This window comes from Scatophagus argus, chromosome 11 (genome assembly GCF_020382885.2).
Source record: "Scatophagus argus isolate fScaArg1 chromosome 11, fScaArg1.pri, whole genome shotgun sequence".
NCBI lineage: Eukaryota > Metazoa > Chordata > Actinopteri > Scatophagidae > Scatophagus > Scatophagus argus.
The window spans coordinates 3,270,439-3,280,828 of NC_058503.1; the positions used below are offsets into that span (position 1 = coordinate 3,270,439).

The window sequence follows — 10,390 nt, forward strand, 5'->3', positions numbered from 1 at the left end:
GTGCTTAATTCCTCTTGTCTTGAAAGAGAAAAGGACTGACGACAGATTATAACACTGCTGTCTAGTGGTCAGGGGTTTTAACACAACCCTACTCTCAGATAGACGTTACATAACTTTAATGGTGTAGTTTATGGCTGAAATAATTATAAGATGTGTGATTTATGTCAGTGGGTTTTTTAACAAAGCCACCTTTGAGACGTGATATCTTACCTGGTACTGTAGTACTGATGTGATTATGGCTTTCTACTTTGTTAGAGGCAGCGATGACTGATAAGAAGCAGGTCTAAGAGAAGACTGTGATTAAGTGTAGAGAAGATAGAAGCATGGGGCCCTGTAATGAGTTTTTGATACTGTTGATACAGTATACTGTAGAAATTAACTGTAGTGACTTCATCATCCGATTCAATGAATGAGCATTTTATCATCAAGAGGATTTTAGTGTTCCAATAAAGACTGCTTATGAAACCTGTCAACATTTCTAGAAAGAAAACTTACCTTAAAAAGTAAAATATTCTAATTTTAGGAATTTGAGTTGGAGACATTGCTTTTATCGCTAACAGCATGGGGCGGGCTCATACTGAAGCCTTTCATCACTTTAAATCCTGATCACATCACTGCCTGTCACAGAAAATCAATGCCTTGCTATAAATGCTTAAAGGAATGCAAGATATGCTTAGATGTTAATATGATGTTGCTGGTGCTGATGGCTGTCCTGTTTTATCATCTTCTGTGCAGCGACCATGAAGAAGAGTAACGGTAATCTGATGTTTCCCGGAGTGAATGGGCAGAGCGGGAACAGCATGGACACGGCAGACTTCTCGGAGGGGGAGCTACTGCTGCAGGTACGAGACGAGAGAACCTGCGAGGGAAAACACTCAAATCACACATCGCTTTAAATGTATCCTGACGTTTCTTTTTTGCCATAACTAATATTTGTTATGCTTTATTATTTGTTGCAATGTGTCCTGGTTTATTTCAATGTCATGGACAAATGAAAGAAATTCCCGTCGAGCATTATTCACAGAGACTGCTACGGCCGGGTCTCCTTTAAAAAAATGATGGCGGCAATGTTACCAGTACTCTAAAAGTGAGGCTGATGCCAGCAGATCGCTTCATGTGTTCTCATGAAATGACAACAGTGCACCACAGTGCTGCAGAAGTGGGCCTATCACACATTGCAAAGAACGCTTGTAGTAAAATTAAGTAGTAAAGTAAGTTTGCAATAATATCTCCAGTTTGTGTTTGGTTTTTATCTTTAACATGCGTTTTTAATAGTCACTTAGTCTGTGTAGTTACAATAACTAAATGTCATCTAAATGTAAATAGCAAGAGAGAAATTCCCCATCCCTGAGGCTAGGCAAGATAATTAAAGTGCGGTCAGGAGGAGCAGGGTCACGGAGCAGGTCCGATGAGGTGCAGTTACCCACGCAGATCAGCTTCCAACACAGGATAGAGCTGTGTGACTGTGTGAGTCTAAAAGCAGCAGCAGGCAGCTCACACAGAGGTCACCACAAGCCAAGAGAACAAACTCACACACACACACACACAGCAGAAGCAGACAACCAGAGCAACAGATTAAAGCCAGCCAATCTAAGTACGCCTTTTAACAGTTTCAGGCAATGAAGAAATAGTCCCACAGCCTGATTGATAACTGAACAGCCTGAAGCTAGCAGGTGTATAAATTCACTATCAGAGTTTTATTTATTCGTGCCCTGGTCATGTTGTATAGAGCTAATCCAGCTCTGTCCGTTCAGGAGGAAGTTATGACAGGTGAGGCTGCTTGCCTTGCTGCCTCTTGCCAAAGCTCAGCCACGCTTTGTGGTTCTCAACAAAACCACTGCTTCAACTGTTTGTCAAGTGCCCTGCACCTTGTTTATTGACACTCACCTGTCAGGTACTGCATTTTCTTTGTACTGCAGAATGATCACAACTGACCATGATTATATCATACAAAGGGCCGTTGAATACAGCAGTTGTTGATGTTATTTCGGATTATGAATAGACAGCAGGATTTACAATTCAGTGTTCTCAGCAAGGCACCGATCAGACTGAACAACGGGAAGAGGTTGAAAAACATGGCCTCACATTACAAAGCAAGTTTAAGTTAAGATGGGATTTCATGTGTACCCATTTTGACCGGTTAAAAGAAACAGGTGAAAGTTGAATGTGGAATTCAAAGCTGTAGTTTCAGTTTTCCTTTGAGGGGACTTAAGTTAGCGGAGGCATGTTCTGAGCTGTCGTGCTTACTGTAAACTCTGCTGAACAGGCCTCTGGTAGCAGAAAACATTGCACCTTTGTGACACATGTAAACTCAAACAACACTACCCTACCTGCTACCCATGAGATGCTGGGCATTTAACAGACTACTGCTACTATGAAAAGTGAACAATGTGTAATAATGATAGGCTTGATAATGGGAAATTTATATTATTTGTTATTTGTCTGCTAGTAGCTAGAGCCAATCGTACAACGCCAGGTTTCTTTCATTAACTTGACGACCACAACATCTACACACTCTGATTTATCACTCTGATGACACGCAGTAAATGAGCCACAGGCAGGAGTCGAACCTGTGGCCGCTGCAGATCATTTAAAATCGGAAACACCTATTTCGCCAAACCATGACCTTAAACTGAATTTTCATTTCAATGAAACGTTATGTTACAATGCGTTTGCGCCCCTGAGCGTGTGTATCTGCCTGTGCCATGTGATTTTGCTGTGCTTTATGTATGCATGTCTGTTGGCGTTCTCCTGGCAACATACCTGACATGTGCACATGTACTACTAAAAGCTGCTTTCACTAACCAACGCGAGTGCCGACTGACCGTGTGTTCGATGTGCAGGCGCTGAACGGCTTCGTGATCGTGGTCACGTCGGAGGGATTCGTGTTTTATGTCTCTTCCACAATCAAAGACTACTTGGGCTTTCATCAGGTGAGATGCTTCCCTTCATATTAATATTAGATGCAATATCCTTTTAACGTCAGTCATCTTTGACCACTTGAAAGGCATCTATGTTTTTCCTTCCGAATTAATGTTTCAAGTGAAGCTTATGATTCATACCATTTTCACACCTCCTGCTCCGTATGGAAGCTTATGCATCAGCAGCAGGTTTTCAAAACATCAACAGAATTTTTTTTATAGCACTCCTGCAGCATATAGTATGTATTGCTCTCAGTGGACGAAAACATTGCCTCTGTTTCACCACAAACAGTTTCAAAGGATTCAGAGCTGTAATTGGTATACACCTCATGACCGAATGAACTGAAGTGTGAGCAAAGTGTCGTGTTCCCTCTGCCCACAGTCGGACGTGGTTCATCAGAGTGTGTTTGAACTCATCCATACTGATGACAGAGCCATGTTCAGACAGCAGCTTCACTTCGCTTTAAACCCCTCAACAGCCGGCGCGGGTGGAGAAGGTAAGAACTGCGAATGAGCCCTGAGGTTTTGACATGAGTTCAGTCTCCACGTCTCTGTGTGAATAAGACGTGAGTTTGATATGAAACGGTTCACGGTTCACTTAATTGGATCTGATGTGTAATGTCTTATCTCTACCTGTGCTTGCAGTCCTGCAGAGTTGTGATAACACAGTAATGTACAGCCCCGAGCAGCTTCCCCCAGAGAACTCTTCCTTCCTGGAGAGGAGCTTTGTTTGTCGCTTCCGCTGCCTCTTGGACAACTCCTCTGGCTTTCTGGTTAGTACAGTATTCTAAGTTGTATTATTGGGCGCAGTGTAGCTCTGCACCTTTGCTTGAATTAAAAATACTCAAAAAACAACATCTCATGCAATTCTTATGAAATATTAAAAGCCATTTTAAGAACCTTTTTGCCTTGAGTTACTCATCCTGTCTTTTTGTACCCAAACCAGGCTCTGAAGTTTCAGGGGAGACTGAAGTACCTTCATGGCCAGGGGGGTCTGAGGGACAATGGAACCTGTAACAAACCTCAGCTGGCACTGTTCACCATTGCCATGCCTGTCCAGCCTCCATCCATTGTGGAGATCAGAGCTAAAATGCTCCTTTTTCAAAGCAAGCACAAGCTGGACTTCACACCTATGGGTATTGATAGCAGGTGCAAAAAATTATTTTTTGTTTTATTTATTCATTGTTTTGGTTATGCTGGGTATTAAAAAAACAACAGATAAATAAATAAACCTTGCAGCAGATCTGTTAGTAAAAAAACACTAATTTGATCAACTATCGCTTAATGTTATTTCTTTTGTCTCTCTGCAGGGGGAAGGTTATTCTGGGCTATTCAGAGACTGAACTGTGTATGAAAGGCTCCGGCTACCAGTTCATCCATGCAGCTGATATGATGTACTGCGCCGACAATCACATCCGCAGTATGTTGGCAATTTTGACAAAACTTTTACATTTAATATTGGTATTTGGTGGAGATGCAACAGCATATTTACATTGTTGCCTCTGGATTAGTTCCTTATTAGGATGATAGTCCAATTCAATACACTTGTTTTTAAGACTGAAAATATGGCAAGAATCACAACTAATCCTAACGTTAACCTAACTCTGTGAGCTTTTCCAACCAAGTAATGTCTGATGGGAAAGTTGGGGAAAAATTAGCTCTTTTATACTGGCCAGAGGATGAACATTTTGAACACTATTGAACACATGGACACTATTCATTTCAGACATTTTCTGCTCCTGAACTGATACCTGGTGGTGTTGTTTTTCTCTTTACATTACAGTGATCAAAACAGGAGAGAGCGGTCTCACGGTTTTCCGGCTCCTGAGCAAGTCCGGTGGCTGGGTGTGGGTGAAGGCCAACGCCAAGTTGATCTACAAAGGAGGAAGACCTGACTTCATCATTGCATATCAGAGAGCCTTAGTGTGAGTTTTTCACTGGCTCTGTTGATGACCAGGCTAACTCCTTGTTTCTTACTAAGCTTATTGAGACCCTGACCTTGGTGTCAGGAATGTAATGTGTGCTTCTTGGCCTCTTTCAGAAACGCCGAGGGTGAGGAGTATCTACGTCAGAGGAGGCTGCAGCTCCCCTTCAGCTTCACCACAGGAGAGGCCGTCCTCTACAACACCGGCCCCACAGTGGACATCTCACAGTTTCAGTTCAATAAAATGTTTAGCAACAATGACATGCACAATGACGTGAGCCCTGGCTCTCTGCTGGACTGCTTTTTAAAACAGGACGAAACAGCCTACGCCCAGACGGCAGATGTCCCCTTACCTGTGGATCAGGTGTTCATGGACAGCAGGGCCCTGCTCAGCATTTCCAGTGATGCATGGCAGGACGGTGGGGCTACAGCCACCACAGGTGCCCCTGTTGTGGTGAAAGAGGAGGCCAAACAGTCCGTGATGACTATGATTGAAAACCTGGAAAAAGTCACTCAAAATGGTCACCTCTGTTCAGTGTTGCAGAACCTTGACGTTCCTGACACAGAGCTGATGGTATTGGAAGATGCCCTCAAGGGATTAAGTCAGAATGAGGATCAACAGAACAGCATCAGTTCTGAGCTGGACAGTATCCTAACTAATGACATATTTGACTACATTGACTCTGTTTTGTTCAAGGCGAAGGGAGAAAATGATTCAAATGCCAGCCCTCCCAGCTGTCTTACAGCGTGCGGCAATAATGGCCTCATGGAGCCACAGTTGTTTCAGACACCGAGCCCTGACTGTTCTTACTCTCCAGTGAACGGCATCTACTCTCACCAGCAGGATACAGTGAATGGGCCATTGATTACAGGGCAGAGCCCAACAGAACCTGCTCAGTCATTCAACAGCACCCAGAGACTCTGCCACCGTTCGGACCTGATTTCTCAGGCTGATGCCAGCCTGCCACCTCTTCAACATCTGCAGCTCCAGGACATTTTTAGCCCATCTATAGAGCTCCCACAGCTCACTGTCCCTGACACCTCAGCTGATCATGCCTCTGCCATTTTTCAGTCCTGTGGGCAGGCACACATGGGCTGCCCTCCGGAGCTGTCTGGGCAGACACAGTCCAGCCAACCTCTGCTGTGTCCTCAAAATACTTTGCAGGCTCCTGCAATGGCAGCAAATGGACAGTTGATGCAGCAGAGCTCTGTTAAACAGCCAAACAATGCAGCACCTGTAGGGATTGACATTTTGCCACCTCTGATTCCTTGTAATGACTTTAATTCTTCTAGCACACCTAATATCCCCACTCCTTTTGCCACAGCCTGTCTGCAGAGAACCCCCCCTCTGGAAGCACAAAACCACCAGGTTCAGCAGTGGTCGCAGAGCCAGCAGCAGAAGCTGCCTAACGGTGGCATCATGCAGAATGGACATGAGCTGATGCCAGCATGCCATAGCCAAACTTCAGAAAGCCAAACATTCCCACACACTGGCCTTTGGCCAAGGAGTGTCCCCGGTCTGAACCACAATCAGCAGGGAGGGCTGGCATGTGGCCAGGCAGCTACTCACAGCAGCCGCATGTTCGACCAGCACTTCTCTTCCAGTCCAGCAGGAGGCGATGTCCTGGCTCTTTCAGGGTCATCAGCCCTGAGAGGGGCTGACACTCTTCTGGATCAGAGCCCTCCTCAAGGTTCTTGCTACTTTCAATGGAGTCACAGCGAACCTGTGGTGGGCACATCAGTCATCAGCCAGGAGAACGCCAACATCAGCCCTCTGACCGCTCCATCCAGCATATCCTCCTTGGAACACACGTTGAACATTGAGCACTACCTGGACTGTCACAGACAGACACAAGTAAACATGGCCCAGTGCAGGCTGGATAACTTCAGCCAACGAGAAAATTACCAGAGAAAATGACTAATTCAAGGAGCAAATGAATGAGAAATAATTATTATTCTGTCAGATTATTATTTAAATTAACCAGATAATTGTTAAGTCTATACAATGTCAGAATAAAGTAACAAATGACATTTTTTTAGTTTCAAAAAACCTGAAGTGACGCATCCAGAATGCTTATTTTGTTAAACCATTCAAAACCCAAAGATAAACTATTTACCATGATAGAAAAAAAATTCTCAACATTTCAGTGTGCAAGTTGGAATCACAAAACAAATTTTAACAGTCATCAGTTCTGTAATCAATTACACGTCTAATTGTATTAGCACTATTTAAATGAGAAAAAAAAAAATTAAATTGAAAAAAAAGATTTAATTATGATTAGTTGTAAACAAATATTTTACGTTTTCTGTATTAAATATTTCCATTTATTGTGTTGAAAAAAACCTCTTTAAGCATGTATCCTGTCTGCTCATCATGTAGCTGTGAACGTGTCAGGGTAGAGCCAAGCCATGTTCTTTACTTCTGTCCCGACAAACACATTACCAGTGCTTATCCACACCTTCTCGTATGTTTTATGACACCCTGCATCATATGAGCTGTGTCCTGGTTGTGATGTTTAAAAGCCGTTAGTGCCTGTTAGTTTTTAGTGAAGACACACTATAATGATAATAATGAAGTATGAAGCCACAAGTGGGTTTACAAAGATGGAGCTTGAGCCAACTAGGAGGATTGGTCAAGTAAATCCAAATAGCCAAAGAAATATATTTTCATAAGGGAAACCAGACATTGTCACTTCCTTGTTTTTTTGCCTGGGACATTAATATACCACTATAAATACCTAAAAAAAAAAAAAAAAAGACTTCATTCTAAACGCTGATGCTGACAAAGTGGAGATCTCTTCTAAAAGAAATGGCATAAAGAATCACTGAAAGTGGTAGTGACCTGAAAACCTGTGCCTCCAAATTAATATTATTACAGATCAAATAATCTGTATATATTAAATGCTGTCCTTAAATGTGGTTGGAGTATGTATCTGCTGTGCTAGTGGTATTTGTTTCTCCAGAAGTTCTGCTTTGTCTCACTAAAATCTTATATGTACATATGTACACATATGCTTTGGCCTGTGAGACCTGTGTTTATCTGTGTGCAGTATCAACATGCTTTAATGATGGGATATCTCAAATCCCAACAGTTAGGATGTCAGAGATGAACAGAAATGATATGTCAGGAAAGTTTCAACCAAACTGTCCAACTTTGGGTCAGATTTACTGTGCTTACAGGTTAAACATATACATAATATATCTTACTATAACTTGTGGAGCTTCCATTTATTTGTACTTCCATTTACTTTATGTTGTACTCTTCTTGATATGCAGATTTCAGTTGATAGACCTTCTGTCACAGATGTAGGTCAGCCTGCTGCCATCTCAAGCTAAATCAAGTCTCCCATATTTTGTGATTGGAAAACACTCAAATATACAGTATATTGCCTTATGAATGTTCTTGTGCCTTCATGCTGAACAGGGTGCTGAAAAGTATCTCCACATAAATATATCTATGTCTTCTTGTACAAAGCGTCTTAAAATAATATTTTCCTATTTTTCTAAGGGAGCCCTTTCTCTGTACTGCTGTAAAGGATGCCATGTCTGTTAGAGATTCACTATTCTTGCTGTAAAATAAAAAAGAAATGCTGGTATTTTTAAACTTGGGATCCATATTTTACATATTTTGGTACTTAGCAAAAGTTTTTGAATTGCTGCTGTAGGGCACCCGGGACACAGCTGTAATGTAATCCACTAAAAGCTCCTTTGGAATTGCTCCCAGGCTGAGATTGTTACTCTTCGGTGTCCCACAGAGACAGACTTTTTTGTTAAAGAGTGAAACGTAAGGCTCATAGAGAAACAATCTCAGCCTGTGAGGCGTAAAAGAGCACTTTGGTGGGCAGAACTTTGATGGTGGGAGTCGCACCAAAGGGTTACATCACAGCCTGCTGAGGCGATCCACTGAACCAATTCCAAAACTTTTGCTAAGCATGAATCATTTACACATTTAAACATGTAAACATAAGGCTCAGGTTTGAAAATACTGCAATCCCCCTTTAATAATAAGGTTTTATCCTTAAGTGCGTTTCAAAGCTCTGAGGAATTTCTTACAGTTTATTTTCCTTTTCATAAATGTCCTTAACAATGGAAACAAGGGAAAACACTTAAGCTGTGATCTGTCTCTAAAGATATGATGTGGCTTCTTTAATTGATGAACAGAATGAAAATACGAGGCAAAGGATTTACAATCAAGAATGTGGAGATTTTAACTGGTGTAACAATGCATTATATTTGCTTGGCTGCATCTTGTCTGTGCTGTTCAGTCTGTTTTGGCTTTTTTTATATATATATATGTGATTGTTTAATATCAACACTACAAAATTTAATAATGGTCTGGATTAATTTGAGCAAGAAAGGCATTAACTTGGCAGCTTTACTCTTCCTGCTGCATTGTGGGAAATCATTCAGTATTTTTACCTTTCCTTAAGAATCGATTGTGCGTGTGTTTTGAACAGTGCTTTGAAAAAATTACGGAAAAATCACCACCCTAAGTGAAATCTCAAAGGAAAATCTTAAAAGTCTCAGGGCACGGATGAATGCGGCCTCCTTTCCTGTGCCCTGGTTGCTCATTGTTCTTTGTTGTATGGAAATAGCAGCCTCACTCTTCCCCCTGCAGAGAAAGTCAGTATGAAGCAGACTGTAGAAGCTAAGGACAGGCTGTAAATCGCCTTTGATGGTGGGCTCTGATGCAGACATGTCATGACCGTAGCCACTATGAAAATAAAACCTGGAGCCAAATGTTTTATTCAGCGCGGTATTGGTGTGCTGAAGCTAACATGTGCCTTGGCAGTTGCCCTATTTCTGTTATTTGTAAAAAAAATGAAAATAAAAATATTCAGTTTAATGTAATCCACTTATATATTGTCAAGTAATTATCATATATATATATATGTGTGTGTGTGTTAAACACATAACGACCTTTTGTCTACTGTGCTATGCTTTTTCATAAATACATGTGTGCAATCATTAAAACTGTCTTTGACTCACTTCTTTATCAAATCGTTAAAGATTGGCGACTTGCCGCAGCAAAACTAGTGTTTGCTCTCGTCAGCAGGGTTTGCTTTTGTTTTGTGTGTGGGCTCATTTGCAGCTGTCAGGAACATTTACTTGCAGTTACTTGAACTTGAATCCCAGTCAGTGACAGACTACATTCACAAGTTTTCCAGCCTTATCAGCCGCTACATGTCATCTTCAAGCTGTTGGCGGTAGTATCAGTCTAATGATACTTGAATTTCCTCCTCCTTGGGTCCTCTCCCATCTTACGTCCAAATGTGCCTTGTTAAAAAGTGTCCATTAAAGTGGCCTGATGACAAATTTCATTATACTCGCAAATGTTCAGCAGTGTTAAAATGCTGTTCATTCCCTCCTTTTGAGTTTGATACTCTAAACCAAGAGGTGAAACAAACATGACTCAGATCATGTGATGAAGAAGGAAGGAATAATTCTGATCTGGTTATCTTAGAAAGGCGTGATGGTTTGTCCACCAGAGGGCTCACTCTCCCTGTTTTTCATTGTACTGTACATCATACTACACTGTGTATCT

General features: G+C 41.8%; 1 protein-coding gene across 1 annotated transcript in view; it reads left to right on the plus strand.

Annotated features, from left to right (window-relative positions):
* Positions 1–9,819, plus strand: part of LOC124067000 (aryl hydrocarbon receptor-like) — a 29,489-nt gene extending 19,670 nt beyond the window's left edge. Inside the window, exons 3-10 of the mRNA XM_046403970.1 lie at positions 736–842; positions 2,844–2,933; positions 3,304–3,418; positions 3,567–3,694; positions 3,868–4,070; positions 4,232–4,341; positions 4,705–4,846; positions 4,963–9,819. Coding sequence (XP_046259926.1) covers positions 736–842; positions 2,844–2,933; positions 3,304–3,418; positions 3,567–3,694; positions 3,868–4,070; positions 4,232–4,341; positions 4,705–4,846; positions 4,963–6,763 — 2,696 coding nt within the window. The 3' untranslated portion in view covers positions 6,764–9,819. The remainder of the gene's footprint in view (positions 1–735; positions 843–2,843; positions 2,934–3,303; positions 3,419–3,566; positions 3,695–3,867; positions 4,071–4,231; positions 4,342–4,704; positions 4,847–4,962) is intronic.
* The last annotated feature ends 571 nt before the right edge of the window (positions 9,820–10,390 follow it).